Genomic DNA, 23,380 nt, shown 5'->3' with positions numbered 1-23,380 from the left:
AACTGACTTCTCTGGGAGTTCTCCTGTGGGTCAGCAGATTAAGGATCTGGTGTTGTCACTGCAGCAGCGTGGGTCTCTGCTGTGGTGTGGGTTCAGTCCCTGACCTGGGAACTTCCACATGCTACAGGCACAGACAAAAAAGAAATAATAGAACTGACTTCTCATTAGGCTTATTTTAGAGTTGCTGAACCTCTGAATGCAAATCTTACTATTACGCTTATTGCAGGGGTAGAGTTGCACCTATGGCTGTGCTTCCCAGTTTTGGCTACACTTTGGACTCCTCTGGGAGCAGTTCAGAAAATCCTGGTTCCTGGCAGTTGGGCATCACCCTCAGATCTTCTCATTTTATTGGTCTGGGATGTGGTCCAGGTATCCTGAATTTTTCAAAGACTCCCCCAGGGTGATTCTAATGTGCAGCCAAGGTTATGATCTTCTATTTAGGGCTGTGGTTCCCAAACTTGTCTGTATATTATAAAATCCCCTGGGGCTCTTTTAAAACTTCCAAAACCCAAACCATACCCCCGGATCAATTAAATCATCACACTCTCTGGGGGTAGGACACAGGCATTGGTAATTTTGAAGTTTTCCCAGTGATTCTCATGTGCAGCCAGCATTGAAAACCACAGGGCTGGAGGTTTCCCGTCGTGGCGCAGTGGTTAACGAATCCGACTAGGAACCATGAGGTTGCGGGTTCGGTCCCTGCCCTTGCTCAGTGGGTTGACGATCCGGTGAGCTGTGGTGTAGGTTGCAGACGCGGTTCAGATCCTGCGTTGCTGTGGCTCTGGCGTAGGCTGGGGGCTACAGCTCCGATTAGACCCCTAGTCTGGGAACCTCCACATGCCGCGGAAGCGGCCCAAAGAAATAGCAAAAAGACAAAAAAAAAAAAAAAAAAAAAAAAAAAGAAAACCACAGGGTTAGTTTTTGATGGTTTGGAGGTTGGGAGAGAGAAGAGAATGATTGTCATTTGCTGAAATTTAAGTCTTCCAAAACTTCACTTTCAAAATCACATTGCCAGTTTATAATTTACACGGTCATCATTGCCATTTTTCTAAGAAATGTATTTCAAAATGGCATGCCCATAAAGTACAGTCATGAACCAACTGAAGCTCCCTTAGAGTTCACTGATTAATGCAAGTGCAAAAGGACAGTTGAAATGGAGTATAATTATTATGTCCCAGACTTTAAAAATTTCCATTGGCTGATTTGAGTCCATCATTATATGTATATGCACATTGTATTTCCCATTGTTTCTCCTCAAAGGAGACTAAGTGGGGTGGCAAGACCCAGAGCCACAAAATGGAGAAACACGTCAATATCATCAAGTCCATTCCTAACTGTTAGGGATCCTTAAGATACATGATGAGAAGTATTTCCTCTAAGGACCTAAAAAATGAATTTAAATATTTAAAGATGTTAGGATTCACTGCTTGCATTTACTGATCAACCTTCCTTGTGACCAATCCAAGGAATTTCTGAGAAGAAAGGCTGTTACATAGCTGTTTAATGGTCTCCCTTCTTCAACAAAACTGTAAGATTTGAAGGAATGAGGGCTGTTCATTGCTGTATTTAGTGTCTGAAATGTAGCAGGTGCTCAGAGAAGCAGACTGGCCAAGATGACCAGCTTTGGAATCAGGCTGACCTACCCTTGAATCCTGGCTCCATCACTTACAGGCTGTGTGACCTTTGGTGAGTTACTTAACCTCATCAATCTTCTGTTCCCTGCCCCTCTTCTTGTAAAAGAAGGGTAATAATAATAGTACTTACCTCATGGGATTGTTGTGACCCATTCAGTGAAAAAGTATATGTAAAGCAGTTTGCAAATTGCCTGGCACATAATTGGCATGGATTAAGGGGGAGTTATTCTTTTTTAAAATTTATTTAAGTATAGTTGATTTACAATGTTGTGCCAATTTCTGCTGTATAGCATAGTGACCCAGTCATACATATATATATACATTCTTTTTCTCATACTACCTTCCATCATGTTCTTTCCCAAGAGATTGGATATAGCTCCCTGTGCTGTACAGTAGGACCTCATTGCTTATCCATTCTAAATGTAATACTTTGCATCTACCAACCCCCAAATTCCAGTCCATCCCACTCCTTTCACCCTTCCCCCTTGGCAACCACAAGTCTGTTTTCTATGTCTGTGAGTCTGTTTCTGTTTTGTAGCTAGGTTCATTTGTGCCATATTTTAGATTCCAGATATGTGATATCCTATGGTATTTGTCTTTCTCCTCCTGACTTACTTCACTTAGTATGAGGCTCTCTAGTTGTATCCATATTGTTGCAAATGGCATTATTTTGTTCTTTTTTATGGCTGAGTAGTATTCCATTGTGTATATGTATCACACCTTCTTAATCCATTCATCTATCAATGGACATTTAGGTTATTTCTGTGTCTTGGCTATTGTTAATAGTGCTGCAATGAACACAAGGGTGCATGTATCTTTTTCATTGAATGTTTTATCCGGATATATGCCCAGGAGTGGGATTGCTAGCTCATATGGTAGTTCAATCCTTAGTTTTGTTAGGTACCTCTAAACTGTTGTCCACAGTGGTTGCACCAATTTACATTCCTACCAAAAGTGAAGGAATATTCCATTTTCTTCTCACCCTCTCCAGCCTTTGTTATTTGTAGGAGTTATTCTTAATAATTTTTTGAAGGAATTTGTTGAAGAAATAAACAGATGTCATAATCTGCTTTCCCGTCTCTCTCTTGAGATGAACTAGCTAAGATAACCTAATCAATTTTATTTATGTAAGATTTCAGTACTTAATTTCAGGCAAACAAAACCAAACACACGTTGCGAAGAGTCCTTTCCCTGCTGGTGAGGGTGTTTCTCAGCATTTATATTATAGTCAAATATTACAGCTTCTTGTAGAAAAGTTTAAATACAGTTTGAAGAAAAATGAAACATGGGAAACAGATAAGGCCATCTCTCTCATTTTGTCACCCTCATAGTACTGGTTGCTAAAATAACCTACTTTTCAGATCTCTTTGTACTACTGATGTAACACATGTTTTCTGAAAATAACTCTGATGAGGTGTTGTGAGTTAAGGGCTTTGGTACAGAAGGGATAGAATTCCCTTCTGGGTAGAATAGTTCAGGATCATCTATTGGCTTACCTGTTCCACTTCCTAAAAGGAAACTTGTTTCTCAGGGTGTTTTTCTTTTTTTTAACTAAACATACTATATATGCTACATTGGATCCTGGATTGGATCCTGAACAGAAGAAGGATGTTAGTGGAAAAACTGGTGAAATATGAATAAAGTCTCTAGTTTAGTAAGTAGCATTGTGCTAATGTTAATGTCAGAGTTTTTTTTTTTTTTTGTCTTTTGTCTTTTTTTGTTGTTGTTGTTGCTATTTCTTGGGCCGCTCCTGCGGCATATGGAGGTTCCCAGGCTAGGGGCAGATTCGGAGCTGTAGCCACCGGCCTACGCCAGAGCCACAGCAACGTGGGATCCGAGCCGCGTCTGCAACCTACACCACAGCTCACGGCAACGCCGGATCGTTAACCCACTGAGCAGGGGCAGGGACCGAACCCGCAACCTCATGGTTCCTAGTCGGATTTGTTAACCACTGCGCCACGACGGGAACTCCTAATGTCAGAGTTTTGATCAATGTACCGGAGTTATGTGAGGTGCTAACATGTGGGGAGGCTGGGTGAAGGATATATGGGAACTCTTTGTGCTATATTTACAACTCTTCTATAAACCTAAAATTATTTCAAAATACTAAGTTAAACATTACACGTAGTCTTTTAAAAACTAAACATACTGATTGGAAGCTAATTCTAGAAAACCCAAATCTGGGCAGGTGTTGAGGCCAGGGCCCCAGAAAGAGAATAAGTGTCCTCATATATGTGCCAAATGTTTGGCTAACTGTAAGCACTACCTGTGACAAGGTGACAAGGTGACATGAGAGGGGCTGGAGGAGAGCATTTTGCAATTCTTTTACTTTAAGAAATTTCTGGCAGTCTACCAAAAAAAACAAAAAAACAAAAAACAGTTCCTTTCTCTCCCTATAAGATAGCTTAGTTAAAAACATAGCAGCCTGACTTAAGAGAGGTCCAAGTACAAGTTCTCTTAAACTCCCATCTGAGAGTTTGGTGGGCTAGGTGTTGGGAAGGAATTTCTCATTGTAGTGCTAAGCCTGAAATAGTAATCTGTGCTCTGATCTTGAGGAGAGGGCTGAAGAAGGATCCAGTCATCTTAAAGCACCAGCATTCAGTTCTTTATTCCCTGAATCGAATGATCTGCAGAGTTAACTCCTGTGTCAGTTAAAAGGCAGGTGCCTCAGTAACCTATCGTGACCAGCATGGCAATTTTAGAAAGTATATTATTACAAAACGTGTTGGCGGAGAAGGGGTGGAAACCGAAAGGACTACGGCACTCTTCATTCCCTTCGGCTCTTTAGGGATGACCTCTTCTATGTATGTTTTTCATAGTTCTGATTAGCATGTGTACCTTTTCCCCATTTTGCTATTTTCATGTTGCATTGTTTCACATTCTGGTTCTCACCCGCACAGTGTACATAATTGTCATCTTTAATGGCCGTATAACATTCCATTGTACCAAATAGCAGGGTAGTTCTTAGGGCTGGGCTCTTTTTTTTCGGAGCAGATATAAAAGGCCTGCAGTCTCTTAGCACCAGAGGTCTATTTTAGTTCCTGGAAGTGGCGACTTACAGGAGCGTGGGATTGCGTGGGATTCTTGAGTCATCGTTGCACAGCACAGTTTGAGTGCTCTGTTAACATCGCTCTGCCCACCACCCAACAGCAGAGCCTCCTGGACTCCCTGGACCTGAGCTGGGGGCTCATCATGGACATCAGAGTGGAAGTACAAGCCCCCCAACTCCCACGACCCTCAGTCACTATGATCTCCCTGCCAACAGTAGGAAGTTTCTGCTGCTTCCTCTCTCGCCTGGAATAACAATTCCATGGTGTTCCCACAGGGCTGGATATGAGAGGAAAGGCAAGGAGAGTGGTAGGATAAATTATTCTAGCCAAAGAAATAAGGTGCAGGTCAGGGGTGCCATGGCTACAGTTCTTTGAAGCACACCTTGAAAATGAAGTAGGATGGAGGGCTGCTTTCAAGTCCTGGAAAGCTGGGTGATAGAGCTCCTCTCCTCTACACCCCTTCCTGTCAGAAATCCAAGTTTTGGCCATCCAGTAAAGGGTTTGCAGGGGTGAGTGACAAAGCAGTGAGTCCAGGCTCAACCCTACCCCACCCATAACCAATCATGTTTCATAGGTAAAAGTTCTAGTTGGCAAAATTCTCCTGAGCCGTGTTGTGCATTTGGTTAAATCTTGCAAGTTTCAACTGCCTTGAAAACAAGTGATTTTATGAGTTCGCATTGCGGTTCATCAGGTTAAGAACCCAACATTGTGTCTGTGAGGATGTGGGTTCAATCCCTGGCCTCTCTCAGTGGGTTAAGGATCTGGCATTGCTGCAAGCTGCAGTATAGGTCACAGATGCAGCTCGGACCTGGAATTGCTATGGCTGTGGTGTAGGCCTCAGCTGCAGGTCCGATTCCACCCCTAGCCTGGGAACTTTCATATGCCACAGGTGCAGTTGTAAAAAGAAAAAAAAAAGAGTGATTTTAATAGGTTACCAGGAGGGAAGAGTGATATTCAGAACACAATTGGAATGGCCCAAGCAACAAACTTTCACATCTCCAGAGGATTTCTGGCTACCTTAGCTACTCTTGGTTTCCATGTCCCAACCCTAAATTCCCACAGTTCGTCCTTCATCTTTAACAATGTACTGACTCTCTGACCTGTGCTCTGCAGATCACACCAAATACCAACCCTGTTGATTGGGCACTTCAGGGAGAGTAGAAACAACATATGAAAAGTAGTAACAAGATTTCAGGAGTAAAAAAAAAAAAAAAGGGATTTCAGGAATAAAAACCATTCAGAGAAAAGGGGCCCTTGTACATATACATATTGAATTCTCTAGCCTGTCTTACAAGACAAAATGGCGAAGTACCCGGAGCCACATGGGGCTTGTTGAATGATGGGCCAGGGTCAAATGTTTGAAACCTAGCTTTGACAGGAGCTAGGCTTTAAAAGTCCTGGAGGAGGAAGGCCAAGACCTTGACAATGAGAGCAAAGAAACTCCAAGGCAACCACTTGCCTGAGAGAAAATTTGCCCTCAAGGCTCAAGAAACTCTCATTAATCTTGGTCTCTGGGTTGCCACGCTGAGACAGATTTGTAAACCCTTTGTTGGCAGATTTAGGGTTCTCAAGGATATGGGAAGCAGTGGTTGGCAGTGGTTATAGTTACCCTAGATTCTCTATGCTCTTTGTATTCTAGAATCCAAGACATCTCTCTTTGGGTTGTTCCTTGCAGAAAAGAGGACACTTCTCCCATTAGCTGCCTTATGATCTAAGATCCTCCCCTATCGTAATATTAGTAGCTAACATTTAAGGAGCTACTTATTATGTGTTGGACACCCCACTAGATTGTCCCCTTTGATCCTCACAACAAGCCTGTGAGGTAGGTATTCTTATTCCTGTCTTCACTGGGGGAAAGTGTCCCATAACCCAGCTTGATAAGGGGGTTGACAAGTCACATAACAGCTTACAGCACCAAAATTCTTCACTCAAAAATAAATGAGGCGCAGAGTTCCCTTTGTGGCTCAGGAGTAACAAACCTGACTAGTATCCGTGAGGATGCCGGTTCAATCCGTGGCCTCAACCAGTGGGTTAAGTATCTGGCATTGTTGTGAGCTGTGGTGTAGGTCACAAATGCAGCTCATATATGGGGTTGCTATGGCTGTGGTGTAGGCTGGCAGCTGCAGCTCTGATTTAACCACTAGCCTGGAAACCTCCATATGCTGCACATGTGGCCCTAAAAAAGCAAAAAACACAAACAAACAAATAAATAAGGCGGAGTTCCTATCATGGCCCAGTGGGTTATGAACACTACATAGTATCTGTGAGGACACAGGTTCAATTCCTGGCCTTGCTCGGTGGGTTAAAGGATCTGGTGATGTCACAAGCTGTGGCGTAGATCACAGATATGCTTGGATCTGGCCTTGTGGCTGTGGCATAGGCCAGCAGCTGCAGCTCTGATTTGACCCATAGCCTGGGAACTTTCATATGCCACAGGTGCGGCCATAAAAAGAGAAAAAAAAATGAATAAATAAGGGCAAGCTGGCTGTATTGGGGGGGATTTTTTTTTTTTAAGGCCTCACCTGTGGCAAAAAGGAAGTTCCTAGGCTAGGGTTCCAACCAACTACAGCTGCCAGCCACACCACCAATGCAGGCACCAAGCTGCATCTGCAACCTACACCATAGCTCACAGCAACACTGGATCCTTAACCCACTGAGTGAGGCCAGGGATCCAACCCGCATCCTCATGGATACTAGTTGGATTCGTAACCCGCTGAGCCACAACAGGAACTCCAAAGAGGTGTTCTTTGAATAACTTTTTTGTGATTAATAGAGTCTATGTTTGAAAAACTTGATTGCCACCCAGGATCATGTATATTGTACAAAGGAAAATGTGCCCATATACTGAGATACAGTTTTGTCAGAGGTTATTTCAACCTAAATTCTCCACCCTGCCCATATTCCCACCCTTTTAGCCATGCTTTTTCTTCCGTGTTTGCTGAGAAAATAATGCCTGCTTCAGAGACATACATGCCATAAAGAGAAATGTGGATCATTTGGATTTCTGAAGGATGTTGGTTTATTGATTTATAGACTCCTGCCTCATAAAATTCTTCTTCAGTAGAGATATTTGTTGCCTCCCTGGGTGAGAATGATTGGCAGCAGACTTCTCTGGTGATATTTATTGGGTAAAGTAGAGGAGAGTAAGTGGGTCAAGAGTGACCAGAGAGAGCCCAGAGAAGATGGAGTAGATTTGGGGCAGGGAAGATAGTACACTGGCTTGGACAACTCCAGTGATCTGGATTTTAGGAGCATGTTTGTCATTGGTCAGCTGTACAGTCTTGGGCAGGTTGCTTAACCACTCTGTATCAAATGCCTCATCTGGGGAGTTCCTGTCATGGCTCAGTGGAAGCGAATCTGACTAGTATTCATGAGGACTCAAGTTCAATCCCTGGCTTTGCTCATGGGTTAAAAATCCAGCCTTGCCATGAGCTGTGGTGTAGGTTTCAGACTTGGCTGAGAGCGCACATTGCTGTGGCTGTGGTGTAAGCCAGTGGCTACAGCTCCAATTCGACCCCTAGCCTGGGAACCTCTATATGCCGAGGGTGCAGCCCTAAAAGAAAAAAAAAAAAAAAAAAGGAAGCAAATTCCTCATCTGTTAACAACTGGGGTGACTGGAGGAGGTTCTTTAAGTTTCCCTCCGGCTCCATGACTAATAAGCTCAGTCAGAATCCTGTCAGAGTCCCACAAGGTGCCTGGGGTTAGTCCCCTCGGACATAAGGCCACATGCAGTGCATAATAGCGAATGCTGCAGCCTCAGTGTCAGGCCCTCCAGATGGGGTTGTGAGACTGATCTTTCTGTGCCAGGTTTCTATCGGAAACAATTATAGTCTAGTTGGTTTTTACTGCTTGGGGAGACCATGTAGGGTAGGAGTTAAGAGCGTGATTTATGGAGCTGGACCTAGTTTGAAAACCGGTTCTACCATTGCTTAATGGGTGCCCTGGGACAAATGATTTGACCTCTCTGAACAGCAATTTCTGCCTCTGTAAGATGATGATAATACAACCGACCTTACAGGCTTACGAAGAAGAAAGGCAGTAATATATGTAAAGCACTTAGACCAGCAGAGTGGAAGGGCTCACTCACCTGTGTCTTCTATTTACCATGGGTGTGCTTATTGCTATCAACGTAATTCTCCTGACATGGGCATGGCTAGGCTTCAGCATTTTTCCTGGGCATAACTTTCTCTTTCTGGCTAAAGTTTGAGAAAAGCAGAAACAGATCTTTCTGGCTTAAAGTAGCTCCAGGGTCAGATCTGCATTCAGTTCCCTGCTCTGCTTCTTACAGGCTGCGAGACCTTGGACAAGTTATTTAACTTCTCTGGCCCTTAGTTTCTTCATCTGGGTAATGCAGGTATGCTACCTACCCCTAAGGGTTGTTATGAATGAGATAGTGAATGTGAAGGGTTTTGTGCTGTGCCTGACATCCAGAAGGCACTCGGTAAGTGGAGGCTGTAGTTCTGATGGTGAAAGTAACAGTTGTAGTAATAGTGAATGATGACTACCAGCACCAGCACTACCCACCTTGGGATGGAGAGTTGAATGTGTTTAATTTTAAGTTCATACAGTTTTTGCAGACCTAACACAAGTGTTAGGAGAGACAGCAATTGCTGTTCCTGAAGGGACGGCATAAAAAATTGTTGCCAGGTTTCCAAGATAGTGGCTGGGAATTTAAAACTGAGCTGTTTTCAGAGGCATGACTGAAAGTGATTCAGCAGAGCATAATTCTCAGTAGAAAAGTTTTATTTATTTATGCCAGTCCACTTCCACCCTAGAACCTTAGAGGGGTGAGGAGTGTAATTCTAAACTAACCCTGTACTTCTAAGGTGTACTTTCACTTGGTCACCCATGACATGTTGTTCACAAACTTCATCAGGAGCATCTGGGCACAAAGACCTCAAGGCTCTCATCTTCTTTGCCAAGGTCATCTTCATTCTCACATGGATACCCCCTAACTGGTCATGAGCCTCTCGGTAGGGATAAAATTCATTTGGTGGCTAGAATGCCGATGTACAGGAACAATGGGAGGTCTCAGGGATATTATGTTAGTAAGTGGAGTTGTAGGGGGACTGCAGAGATATTACCAAACAGAAATTGAAAAAGTGAGCAATCCTAATGGTTCTGTAGATGAACCCATTTACATAAGGAGGGAAATGAGATGCTTCTCTTGCCTTCCCTCCATTTTAATCTTTAGTGCTCTGTCAAAAGTCTAAAAAGAGAAAGAAAACAGCAGTTAGAGCAAGCCAAGCTAAGCACCAGGCTTCCTGCCCTTCCAGGTGAGGAGGGTGTTAGCTCCTTTCCAAGGGGTATAGATTGCAGCCCACCAGGTACCCACCTTCTGCCCTAGCCTCATACTTTCTCTCCCCCTTGCCTTCTTCACTTAAGGAATACTAACCACAGGCACATCTCCTGTCCCGGATGTCCATTCTCTTTTTGCCCTTGGTTCTGAGCTTATAGAAATAAAAATGGATTTCAGCCTTGGGCAGGGATTTAGGGGTAGATTCTGACATCTAGAAAAACACTTCCTCTGCTCTTCTGCCAGATTCCTTCCTCTCAACTCGCATCCTCATCCCCGGGGCAGTGCCTCCCTCCTCCTCACTGGCCGTGGCCAAGTCCAGGCCCCTCTCTATAGGTGTAACAACCCAAGGCTCCAGGGTAGCCTGAAGGGCCAGATCCCTGGGAGAGCAGAGGTGACATTATAATACTGACAGTTTACAGTCATGGAGACTGGGGCCAAAGGACACCGAGATGGAGTAACCATTAACAACAATGGGTCTTTAAGTCCTCACACCTTTTTTTCTTTTTTTTTTCTTTCTTTCTTTCTTTTTTTTTTTTTTTTTTTTTGGCCATCCCGAGGCGTATGGAGTTCCTGGGCCAGGGATCATATCCTAGCCGTAGCTGCGATCTAGGCCGCAGCTGCAGCAGCACCTGATCCTTAACCCACTGTGCCGGGCTGGGGATTGAACCTGTGTCCCAGGGCTCCTGAGGCACCATCAATCCTGTTGCACCACAGTGGGAACTCCACAGCTTTTTTTTAGTGCCTTTAGTATATTGGAAGAAATCATAGGTGAGTATAAAGAAATTTTCCAACGAAACAAAAATCCCTAGAAAGGTACCTTGGCCCTTACTTCTCAAAAGCACCTAGAATCTCCACATAGCCTTTTTAATGTCTGCATAGTATTCCATTGTGTGGACATACCTTGATCTATTTAGCCATTCTCCATTGTTAGACATTTAGCTTGTTTCCACTTTTTAGCTGTTATATACAATGCTGTGGTTGAACAACCATGAGCATCCTTTTTGGGGTGCTTGTGTAATTATCTTTGGCTGCCATTCAAGACATGAGATGATTGGCTCATAGGATTTCCACAATTTTAAAGTTCTTTATGTACATATTGAGAGACGGAGAATAAGAGGGAGACAGACAACCAAACTAAAGGTCATGCCAATTTGTACTTCCACCACTGGAAATCATAACCTTTAAGATAACCCTACAGCCATCCAAACAAAGATCTTGTGTCAGCCAGTGCTGGGGCATCATACTAGGCAGCCAGCTAGTAGTACCCAAGCTCTCTCCCTACACTTCATCACTCCTCTTTCTACTGACCCCTAAGCATAGTATGAGAAAACAGCTTTGGACTCAAAATAAGAATACTGTTTTATAAACCATGAGAGAAGACCTTATACTTTTTCTCCTCTGACTAATCACTGATCCAGCATTACCTTCAAAAAGATTGTCCTTGGCATATGGAGCTGTGCGCTGCAAGCCAACACTCTGATTGTAGCGAAGCTCAGAGGTGTTATGAGCTCTGTTTCCCCCAGAACATTCACCTTCCTCCATGGGTTCGTCTAAAGCAAATGTTACTGATATGTTCTTTTTAGGTCTTATTCTTATACCTTCTTTCTGTATAGCAAGAAGATGGAGGGGAAAAAAAGGGAGTTTCAGGAGTTTTTGTTGTGGCTCAGAGGTAACAAGCCTAACTAGTATCCAAGAGGACATGGGTTCAATTCCTGGCCTCACTCAGAGGGTTAAGAATCCAGCATTGCTGTGAGCTGCGGTATAGGTCGCAGAAACAGCTTGGATCCTGCATTGCTGTGGCTGTGGCTATGGCTGGTAGCTGCAGCTCCAATTCAACCCCTAGCCTGGGAACTTCCATATGCTGCAGGTGTGGCCCTAAAAAAAAAAAAGAAAGTCAGTTCCTGAGAGTTCAGGGATTGGTCTCTGGGGCAGTAACATTTAATGAGCCATTTACCTGTAGGATTGACTTTAGAGGCCTAGGTTCCATTGAGCGTTGTCCCAGATTAGGTCTCTTTTCTTTGGACATTCCCATCCTGGTAGTGGAGCTAGGGAAGATAGAAAGGACAAAACTGTAGTGAAAACACACAAACCCCTTCATCAGATGCAGCCATCACCCCCTCCCTGCCATGTGTCTTTGGATAATGAAAGGCACAACAGAGCAAGAGGACATTTAGTCCTTTTATTCTTCAAAACCTTCATCACTTCCCATTTTTTTTGTCCTATTCTTCTTTTCCACATGCCTATTCTCTCCCATCTTTCCTTATTAGTGGGAGAATCAGCAAATAGGATACAGAGAATGTGGGGCAGCTCCAGGACATTCATCCATAGAATATTGCCAGTAAGCTCCTTAAGGGGCTCATGTCCCTTTTCTCCTCTATATGACAAACCAGAGAATAGAAACCCTGTTTTAGAGAAGCTCTAATACTAATGGCTTTACCTTTATACAAGTCATCCCACTAACATGACTACTCAAGTTGTGCTGGGGGTAGGGGTGGGGATGAGGGTTGTACCTAACCATGTGTGAGTGTTCATGGTCACTGCCTTTGCCTCATTTGAGCCAACTGATCTTTAGAGACTTGCTCAGCACTCTGCAGAATCCAAGCCCCTCCCAGAACTCCCTGCTTGTGTTGAAGATTGACTCCTACATCCATTCTTGTACACCTAATAGCGGTAGTTCGGTACCTTTCTGATGAGCATCTTTCTCCAAAGCCTGTGGCACCCTTGGAGGCTGGGATGCCCAATGGGAGTGCCTGTTGGCGAGTACACCGCTCTTCATATTTATTCCCAATAGCAGATAACAGCCAGCGCAGGCCTTCAATTATAGGCTGATGGCTCCTTCTTTGGAGGTTTTTGATGGCTGAACAAGGTTCCTGTGACAAGAAGAGAAGATAAGGCCCAGGAGCCTGGGACCCCTGGGGCCCACAGTCCAAATCACCTTCAACCAAAAGGCAGAGGTACACATAAGGTCTGCTATGCCTTGTAAGGTTCTTTTTTTTTTTTTTGTAAGTCAACTATACTTTAATAAAAATTTTAAAAAGGCAAAAAACTTAACTTTAAATGAATTATTAACCTTGAACAAAGCTAAAATCCTAAAACTTTTAGGAAACAAACAACCACTCCACCAATCTTTGCCACTTAGTGGATATCTTTTTTTTTTATATACATGTATACATTACAATTACATTTTTTCCCCACCCTTTGCTCTGTTGCAACATGAGTATCTAGACACAGTTCTCAATGCTACTCAGCAGGATCTCCTTGTAAATCTATTCTAAGTTGTGTCTGATAAGCCCAAGCTCCCGATCCCTCCCACTCCCTCCCCCTCCCATCAGGCAGCCACAAGTCTCTTCTCCAAGTCCATGATTTTCTTTTCTGAGGAGATGTTCATTTGTGCTGGATATTAGATTCCAGTTATAAGTGATATCATATGGTATTTGGTTCTTAAGACTTCCTAGGAGACACCCAGCAATCACTCCTGAAAAAGTAAAAGAAGGGTACAGAAGCTAAGGTCCTTTAATCAAGGGTAATGTCTTGGATATGTGACCTTGAACAAGTCACTCAGAGTCTCTGAGCCTTAGCTTTCGTATCCATAAAATGAATTTATTGAAACTTCCAACTTTAAAGAGGTATTTTGCAGGCCTAATGAGAAAACAGATGTGAAAGTGTTCTAAGAGTGTGATTTTTATTATCACGGTTGAGTCAGAATTCATCACTGTAGTTGTTGCCTGGTGGGAAGAGGCTTTGCCTGAGACCGGACATCAGAGGCTGATTATGTACTGAGCTAAGGGAGGCAATGTCCTTTCTTGAGAAGGTAAGGGAGGGGAGGACTGGACACTTACCAGTCGGCACCAGGACTTCTTCTCGTTCATTAGCCTTTCCAGCAGCAGATATTCAATAATATCAAAAGGTAGAAGGGCGTCCTTCTTGTCTTGCTTGTTGGCCAGGCTAGAGTGGGGCATTGGAGAGAGGGAGGGAGAAGAGGAAGGATGAAACAGAAATAGAAGTCAAGGGCAAGAAAAGAAGGGAAAGAGAGATGATCAATGCTGTTACAACTGCTGTATACCCAGGGACTAGCTTTTAAGCCCAGTGAGGTGAGCCAGACATTTTCCTAGCCAACTCTCAATGGAGGAAAGAATAGCACAAATAATTTGAATCTGAGATAATCCCTAGGCCTCATTTCTTCTCACTTTGTCGACACGACAGCCTCAAACTTTAATTAGAATTGCTAACTGGGATGTGAACAGATTTAGAGCTTTTATATCCTCCTCCAAACTCTGTTCATGCTTGAGCTGGGGGTGCTAAGAAGGAACCAAAAAGGATAAAAGGGAGTTTCGTGGGGGTGGGGGGATGAGGATGGACGGGCCACCTGAACTATCACCCTGGAATAAGTGTTAGTTACATAACTCTTGGGCATTCTGCCAAGGGAAGAAGCCATTGGTGTTGAATATATGAAATGGGGGGTTTTCTGCCATTGTCGCAGGGTCAGAGACTGAAGCCAGAAAAGAGAAGCAAATTTAGCAAGGCGGTCTTCAGAAAAAGTCGAGGGATGGGGAGGAGGTAGAAGATCCAGATACCATTCTATATTTCCCTTTGATGCCTGCCTTCAAAATTACCTTTGCACAATTAGGTAATTGGTTCCTCCATGGCAGTGTCTGATAGAAAGTGGCTCTTGAAAATTGCCCCCTGGAATTCCTGTCGTGGCTCAGTGGAAACGAATCTGACTAGCATCCATGAGGATGCAGGTTTGATCCCTGGCCTCACTCAGTGGATTAAGGATCTGGGGTTGCTGTGAGCTGTGGTGTAGGATGAAGACTTGGCTCAGATCTGGCATTGCTATGGTTGTGGTGTAGGCCAGTGGCTATAGCTTCGATTCAACCTGTAGCCTGGGAACCTCCATATGCCACAAGTGTGGCCCTAAAATAAAGAAAACTTCCCCCTGAGAACTGGGCCACTCCCCCTAACTGGGTCAAAGAGGAAAAGAGGTCTAGCTGGATGTGACCCAGGGACCACCTAACCCTTCACCTGTCAGTTTCTATGTATATATGGCAGCTTTATTGACATAATTCACATACTACACAATTTACCCATTTAAAGTATACAGTTCAACAGTTCTTAGTACATTTACAGAGTTGTTTCTCTTCTAAAGGTGCAAAATGGGAAGGGGAAGTTGGACACAAAGGCGGAATCTTACAGTAGGATGGGTTTCCCGGCCACTCTTTTATCAGACAGCAGTCGTGTAAAGATGACCTTCACTTCCTGCATGCGTTCAAAGTCGCTGGAGTCCAGGACAAAAACAAGTCCGTGTGCCTGCGCGTAGTAGTTTGGCCAGGTTTCTCGGCCCTTCGTGTCTCCATTTAGGTCATAGATGGAAACTTTGTAATCATCCAGCAGGAGTGTGGTCAGTTCAGATTTCATATGACTGTCTATCCTACTGCGGAGAACTATGCATGGGGGAAGAGAGAAGCAACAACAAGACGGGAACTACGTGTAGTCAGATGAAAGGGTTTGTTAAATGGTGATCCAAACATTGATTAGAGCCTGCCCTGAGGAATCCCACTGAGGTATCCTGCCATCCTGCTCTCCTTCAAGCATTCATCTTCCTATTACCGGCACTTGCCCATGCTCCTGGTTCTGTAACCTTCGGTGAGTGCCCACTGCTCTGAAGATGGAATACAGACTCCTCTGCCTCCTAATATGCCAGATCCATCTCTACCCTGACTGGCTTCCAGGATCCCTGGTACACACTCAGTCTCCTGCTTCCTCTGCTTCTTGACTCACGCGCCTCCCCACCCCCATTCCACATGAGTGTCCTGTTCTCCCTCGCCCTGGGCCTTCACAAGATGCTACTCCCGCTGCCTAGAATACTCTTCCACTCCTCTCTGCTTGGCTAACACCTATTTTGTTTTGTAGATATCCATTGAGATCTTATTTCTTCTAGAAACTTTTTTCTAACTCACACTACCATCCCTCAGTCTGGGTAAGGTGCTTTCTTCTGGGCTTACCACCATCACAACACGTATGACAGTGCTATGTATTCTATGATTTATTTATCTGGGTTATAAACTGCAATAGGATAGGCACCCCTTCCATTTTATTTACTGTTATAGTCACAGTGCTGAGCACAGAAGCTGGTGCACAGGTGCTCAATAACTATTTGTTGAATGAATTGGATGAATGCATGATTAAATGAATAGGAAGCTCTTCTCTCCCACCGTTTCTTTAAGATCCAGCTCAAGTGCCACTTTCACCGAAGCCTCTCTGACCTGCCCAGTGCTCACTTCTCTCTCTCGTTGAGCACGTGATCTGTTAAACTGGTCCTTCACTGCATTCTATGCATGTCCTACCTCCCCACCTAAAATATAAGGTCCGTGAGGGAGGGCCTTTGCATTCCCTTACACACAGTAGGTGTTCAGTAAATGTTTATGGTGCCTGTTACTGTGAATGAGAGTATGAAGTCCTCTTCTTCATATTTCCTCTCTGAAAAACCAGCCAAACTCTGTTACATTTGTCCTTGCAAGGCTATGGTCGCACCATACAGTCCCACAGAACATCCCATCCCTCACTCAGCCCCCATAGAAATGCACATCAGCATGACAGTCTGTAGACACATTCCACTGTGTTGAACTGACAGTTCTGGCCAAGCTCTGGACCCACAATAGTAGAAAAATGATTTTATAGATTTCTCTACAGTCATACCTGGGAGTTCTAGGACCAGAATCAGTAGTTTCTTAATTTATAGTTTCAAATCTACCTGGGACATTTTCAATAGGACTGCCAGAATGAGTCTTATAGCTGAGAAGTTAAAGAGGATGCTTTCAGATCTTTGGGAATATATGATTATACACACATTTACATGTATACATAATATGCCTCTCTGTATGTGTGATTATGGACATATTGTTACATTTTAATGTCATCTCCTAATGTCCTCTTCTGGTTTTATGTTAGTCAATGATTTTTTTTTTTTTTTTTTTTTTTTTTGCTTTTTAGGGCCGCACCTGCGGCATCTGGAGGTTCCCAGGCTAGGGGTCGAATTGGAGCTGCAGCTGCCAGCCTACACCACAGCCGCAGCAATGCCAAATCCAAGCCATGTCTGTGACCTATACTATAGCTCATGGCAACACCAGATCCTTAACCCACTGAGCAAGGCCAGGGATCGAAGCTGCAACCTCATGGTTCCTAGTCAGATTCTGTTCCCACTGTGCCATGATGGGAACTCTGATTTATTTTTAATTATAGCTTTCACATAACATAATTTTCAGGCACAACTTTGATGTCTTATTGGTTATGTATGTATTAGAGTACTTAAAATAATAAGTGAATAGGTTAAAACTCTAAAAGTAATTTTAAGGAGTTCCTTCATGGCTCAGCGGTTAACAAACCCAGCTAGGATCCATGAAGATGCAGGTTTGATCTCTGGCCTCACTCAGTGGGTCGGATATCCAGCGTTGCTGTGAACTGTGGTGTAGGTCACAAACATGGCTCGGATCCTTTGTTAATGTGGCTGTGGTGTAGGCCGGCAGCTGTAGCTCCAATTCGACCCCTAGCCTGGGAACTTCCATATGCCACAGGTGTGGCCCCAAAAAGCAAAATTAAAAAAATCCATTAAAAAAAAGTAATTTTAAGGTCCAATTTCCTCTATTAAGGCAAGCTTTGTTATTTTTTCCCTAGTTTCTTTTCCTTTTTACTTGAAACCTTACCAATTCTTTTTTTTTTTTTTTTTGGTCTTTTTTTTTTTTTTTTTTTTTTTTTTTTTTTTTTTTTTTGCCATTTCTTGGACTGCTCCAGCAGCACATGGAAGCTCCCAGGTTAGGGGTCCAATTGGAGCTGTAGCCACTGGCCTACACCACAGCCACAGCAATGCGGGATCTGAGCCAAGTCTGCGACCTACACCACAGCTCACAGCAACGCCAGATCCTTAACCCACTGAGCGAGGCCAGGGATCAAACCCACAACCTCATGGTTAACCACTGAGCCACGACGGGAACTCCAAAACCTTACCAATTCTTCAATAATTCAATCTATTGTTGGCCAACCCTAGAAGCCACCAGAAGTAGTTCCCTGACAATTTACATTTCTCCTTTTCTCTATTTTATAAACACTCTGAGGATAAGTGCTCAGTCAAATCCATCTCTCTATCCCTAGCAGAGTGTTTCATAAAACAGAGTTTGGGTACTACCTGCTTCAGAGTTACACGGGGTGGTTGTGAAGTCCTACCTTGCACCACGTGAATCAGAATCCCTCCACTTGGGATCCAAGCATTTGTATGTTTAGCAAACCCCTGTGGTCAACAAAATCTCCAGGTGATTCTTCTGCACCTTCCATTCTGAGACCTACTGCCCTAGCAAGCAGTAAAACTCATGCCTATTGTCATCTGGTACGCTTGTTAAGATTTTGATTCCAGGGCCATCTCCAGGGCAAAATATCTGAACCTTCAGGTCCCAGGTCAGTTGGTGTGAGAGCTCTTCAGGTGATTCTGATTTTTGGCTCTCAGTACTCACTATGTTCCAGGATCACCTTGTGGAGCTTTTAAAACCTAGGACACTAGGCCTCATTTTCTGAGGGTTTGAGGCCATAGATCTGGGGTGGGGCTCAGGCAGTATTTTTTTTAAAAAAGCTCCCAAGATGATTAAAATGTATAGTGGGTTTGAGAGAAACTGCTTCAAATACCATCATTCAGAGCTCCTGCTTGTGCGCATGCCTTGGTTTCTTGCCCTATGTGACCGTGCCAGGCAAGACAGTTACAGTGAATGGTGTCACTGATAATAATGGCTTATATCCCCAAATATTTTAAAGGCAGAGTCTTCAAATGTTCACACAAGTTACTGCTTGTAGATTGGAAGTTCCTCCCTAGGCTTTTGTGCATTTTTGGCAATCATAAACATTTGCAAGAGTAGAAGAGGCATTCTGGGTACAGAGCAACCTACAAGATTGACTCTGGCAGTCCTGCTTAGACACAGGTGGCCTAAGATATTCTTCAGAATGTGACATCAGTGGAACTTTGGTTCTTAGTCATTAAAATCTTCTCTGTGATTGAAGTCACAACCATAAACCTATTAGTTTATGAATCGGCCCCAAGTCACTCACCAAGCACAAGGCAAGTTACACAGTAACAGATAAAGAGTCCAGGCTCCGTCCTCTAGGGATTAGAATGGAAAACAGACACTATTCTCATAGACAAAATCACATAGGGGTAATTGAAGATGAGTGCCTCCCAAAGCTGACTGACCTGGGGAGTTCTTAAAATATAGATTCCCAAGCCCCAGCCAGACTGGATGGGAATCTAGGGATGGAGCTGAGTTGGGCACTAAAAAGTGCCCCCACTTTTGTCAGTAATCTTGTGATTTATCCTGGCTTCTTGGTTTTCATGTTGCTGCTTCCCTTTATACCATTTTGCTTATCTCAGAACTGGGAGAGGACAAGAATCAAGTTTCCTGCCTGTAAGGTAGGATACTAGGCTAAACCACTGGCTAAGATGTGTTTGGGGCTGCCATTCTGGGGATGGGGGAGGGGGAGAGAGAGAGAAGTTGGAAAGAGACAACATGTAGCCTAAGGAGAATGGTGGAATGGGGGAGAACATTCACAGAGCTGAAAAGATCCATTATTTTTTCTCAAGGGCTCACAGTGTAGGGATTGGACTTGCAGTTGTGTAATGATGTTGTGATAAGGGCATGATAGAAGGAGGCATATGACAGAGTGGAAAGGGGGTGCTGGGCATTAGGGATGGCTTTCCTGAGGTCAAGGCTGTGTCTTGAGGCATTTTATTAAGCAGGGAGATGATGGAGGGGATGAAATGCTAGGTAGTAGGAGAGCATGTACAGAAAGCCTAGGCATGTGAACTACAATGATATGATGGCAGAGGAATGGCAAGCCATTTGTTCTGGCTCGATCAGGGTACCTATGTGGAGAGCATGAGAAATGGAGCTGGGACCAAATCATGGAGGGCCTTTCTTATATATTGCTAGGGAATGTAAGTTTTATTTTGATGACAGTGGGGGATGCGTTGAATGTTTTCAAGCAGGGAAGGGCCGTGATCAGATTTTTGCATTAAGTCCTTCTGGCAACTGTGTGGGGAAGACAACTAGAGATGGCAAGATCAGCTAGTAGGCTCTTGCTATATTTCAAGGAAATTGATGCTGGCTTCAGGTAGGCCAGAGGGAGAGGAGTCAGGTTAGCCCTTTCCTGTACTTTGCAGATTGCTGCAGATTATATAAAACAACTGGAGTTCCTGTCATGGCACAGCAGAAACAAATCTGACTAGGAACCATGAGGTTGCGGGTTTGATCCCTGGCCTCACTCAGTGGGTTAAGGATCTGGCATTGCTATGGCTGTGGTGTAGGCCAGCAGCTACAGCTCCGATTTGACCCCTAGCCTGGGAACCTCCATATGTCGTGGGCATGGCCCTAAAAAGATAAAAAAACCAAAAATAAATAAATAAAAATAAATAAAACAACTACCTCAATCACATCCCTTCTTTTATTTAATAAAAATCTGTGGAGGGGTTCCTGCTGTGGCACAGTGGGTTAGGAATCGGACTGCAGGGGAGTTCCCTTCATGGCTCGTTGGTTAACAAACCTGACTAGGAACCATGAGGATGTGGGTTCAATCCCCAGCCTTGCTCAGTGGGTTAAGAATCTGGTGTGGCCATGGGCTGTGGTGTAGGTCGCAAAGGCAGCTTGAATCCCATGTTGCTGTGGCTGTGTTGTAGGCCAGCAGCTGCAGCTCTGATTCAACCCCTAGCCTGGGAACCTCCATATGCCACAGGTGTGGCCCTAAAAATCAGAAAATATCTGACTGCAGCAGCTAGGGTCACTGTGGAGGCAAGGGTTCGATCCCTAGCCCTGTGCAGTGGGTTAAGGATCCAGCATCACTGCAACTATGGCATAGGCTGCAGCTGCAGCTCGGATTTAATCCCTGGCGTGGGAACTTCCATATGCCACGGGTGTAGCCATTAAAAAAGAAATCAGTGGAGGGCATCTTATAGCAGCCACTGCACTACATTCTTTGATTGGCTAGCAGTTAGCTGGGTTTTCACAAGTGGAAAGGAGCTCCCTGAAATTCTGTGCAACTGCTTCTTGAAATGTCAAGGTATTAAACTGGAGATCTGGTATTAAACTTACACGTCTCTAAGCTGACATTTCTGAAGATCCAACCTTCTGTATAAATTGTCACAAAGAATTTCATGTTATTAAACTTTTTCATCATCCCACGCTTGTCTCTAGACAAGCAAAGACCAAATCCACTTTAATTGAACTCTGAAACTAGACACTGTTTCAAATGTGCTATCCTTCATAATTGGCTGCAGTGCTTTACATAGTCCAAATTCATTCATACTGACAGTATGAGAGGACCTTCAGTTAGGATATCTTGTAAAGGGAGCAGGTGACAGACATTATATAAACAGGCTGATAACACTCAAGGAGAGAGAGACAGAGTAATAGAGAGAAAGAGGGAAGAAGGAAAGGAGGGAGACTGTGTGTGTTGGGAAGTGTTTACCCTAAAAAGAAAATTTGAGGCCCATGAAATAAAGCTGGAAGGAATGATTATTTCATTGGTCCTAGGACCCATGGACACCTAAACCAGTATCTAATGCTCTCAGTTCCTTACGCCTTTGGAACGCCTCCACAAGAACAGTTTTGCCTGAATTGTCCAGTCCAATGATGATGATGGTCACATTCCTAGAAATGGTAAAGAAAAAATGAGCCAAAACCTTAAAAGCACTGTTAGTTCTTAGGCTAAACAAAGAATTATACTCTTCCTTGGTGTTTGGGGCTCTGCCTGCAGTAGTCTCAATGCAGTCCTTTTAGGCACAGCAAGGTGGTGGAAGGTGGTATTGGAACCCCTTCCCAAAGCCTTCAAGGATGCTTTTCTTCCCTGATTTGCTTGCCTCATAGGTTTGGCCATCCTCCCCCAACCCTGCTCCTAATCTTATAGACACTACTTAGTCACTTCCGCTAACAATATATATTATAGAGACTTGTCCTTTGAGAGACCGTGGGAAGATTCATTGGACGAAATGGTGGAATAGGTCTAGAGAAATAATTATAGTATTACCTTCGTCTCTCTTCAGTTGCCTTTAGGTGAGAACAGCAAGAGATCAGTAGCCGGAACATTTGTCAGCTCAGTTCTTTAATAGTAAGGGAAACAAGTAAACAAGAAATCAGCCCCATTATTAACACTGAACCTGTGTTAGCTTAAAAGCACACAACTACTGATAAACAGAAAGCCTGGGACTGTCAGAAGTCCATTACTTCATTCTATCCAACCATGTCTTTATCATAGAGGAAGGGACTGGTTATTATAAACTCTAGTAGCAAAATGGGTGATTCCTTATTAAAGCAGCTCACACAGGCATGATGACATCAGGCGTGGCCTTTCGCTTCGGCCATAGTTCATCACTGTTAGGAATATCTTCATTCAACCATGAGGGTGGGGGTGTGGTGGAGTGATGCCTTGGAGAGGAAGCAGCTTAGGCTTCAAGAAGAACCTATTGGAAGACCCATTCTAAGGAACAACTGTTCATTGGGCTTGGTTCTCTTACTGCCTCTGCTTCAGAAATGTAGGTGTCGGTGACCCACTATCACAGATTTCATATAACTCCTAATGCTATAACGGACCTTAGAGGTCATTGAGAAGTAGATTTTAAACATAAGTTCAGGTGTCCTGATCTCAAAGATTTCCAGGAAGCTGCATAAACTCCCCAGGTGATTTCAAAGTACAGCCATATTTGGAAGTGATTGTTTAAGTAAGAAGGGTAATTTAGATAATAACTTAGAGTTAATCCATGTTGTAACATGTATTAGTATTTCATTCCTTTTTATGGCTGAAGAATATTCTATTGTATGGCCATACCACCTTTTGTTTATCCATTCATCAGTTCATGGGCATTTGGATTTTTTTCTACTTTTTGGCTTTTTATGAATAATTCTGCTATATCTATCTATCTATCTATCTATCTATCTATCTATCTATCTATACACAGGTTCCTGTGTGGATGTATGTTTTCATTTCTCTTGGGAATATACCTAGGAGTGTAATTATTGGGTCATATAATTCTTTGTTTAAACTTTTTAGAAAGTGCCAGGTCATTACTACATTTTACATTCTTACCAGCTGTGCAGGATGGTTCCAATTTCTCCACATCCTCACCGAGTCTTGTTGTTGTCTTTTTTGTTTATAGTCATACTAGTAGGTGTGAAATGGTATCTAACTGTGGTTTTGATTAATATTTTCCTAATGATTAATTACGCTTGGGCCCAGAGCTGGGGGAAGCTCTGTTTGGGTTAGCACAGTACTTAGGCTGATATTCAGACAAGCTTTGCTTAGCAATCTGATGAGCCCAGTGTATGTGCCAGCGTATCAGTGGATAACTTAGCAGGATTCTGCAGAGTTGCCCA

General features: G+C 43.6%; 2 protein-coding genes across 3 annotated transcripts in view; one reads left to right on the top strand and one right to left on the bottom strand.

Moving 5' to 3' along the window:
• Window positions 1–23,380, top strand: part of TRMT2B (tRNA methyltransferase 2 homolog B) — a 103,204-nt gene that overhangs the window by 48,003 nt on the left and 31,821 nt on the right. The window lies entirely within an intron of this gene.
• ARL13A (ADP ribosylation factor like GTPase 13A) lies at window positions 11,767–22,884 on the bottom strand. Its single transcript, XM_021079608.1, has 6 exons — window positions 22,038–22,884; window positions 21,591–21,661; window positions 15,175–15,424; window positions 13,823–13,928; window positions 12,666–12,853; window positions 11,767–12,028 (listed from the first exon to the last, which is right to left on the bottom strand). Exons 1-6 carry the CDS (start codon window positions 22,094–22,096, stop codon window positions 11,893–11,895), a joined length of 810 nt encoding a protein of 269 aa, XP_020935267.1. The 5' UTR covers window positions 22,097–22,884; the 3' UTR covers window positions 11,767–11,892.

Source organism: Sus scrofa, chromosome X (genome assembly GCF_000003025.6).
Source record: "Sus scrofa isolate TJ Tabasco breed Duroc chromosome X, Sscrofa11.1, whole genome shotgun sequence".
Lineage (NCBI taxonomy): Eukaryota > Metazoa > Chordata > Mammalia > Artiodactyla > Suidae > Sus > Sus scrofa.
Note: the sequence above shows the minus strand (reverse complement) of the source record. Positions and strands in the feature narration are given on the sequence as shown.

Bases quoted from the DNA above. Each gene is read 5' to 3' on its own strand.
- ARL13A (XM_021079608.1), bottom strand. From the start codon at position 22,096: ATGTTCCGGCTACTGATCTCTTGCTGTTCTCACCTAAAGGCAACTGAA. The intron at 21,662-22,037 runs GTAATACTATAA...TACCATTTCTAG, and splicing joins GCAACTGAAGAGAGACGAAG to GAATGTGACCATCATCATCA. The intron at 12,029-12,665 runs GTACCGAACTAC...TATCTTCCCTAG, and splicing joins GAAAGATGCTCATCAGAAAG to CTCCACTACCAGGATGGGAA.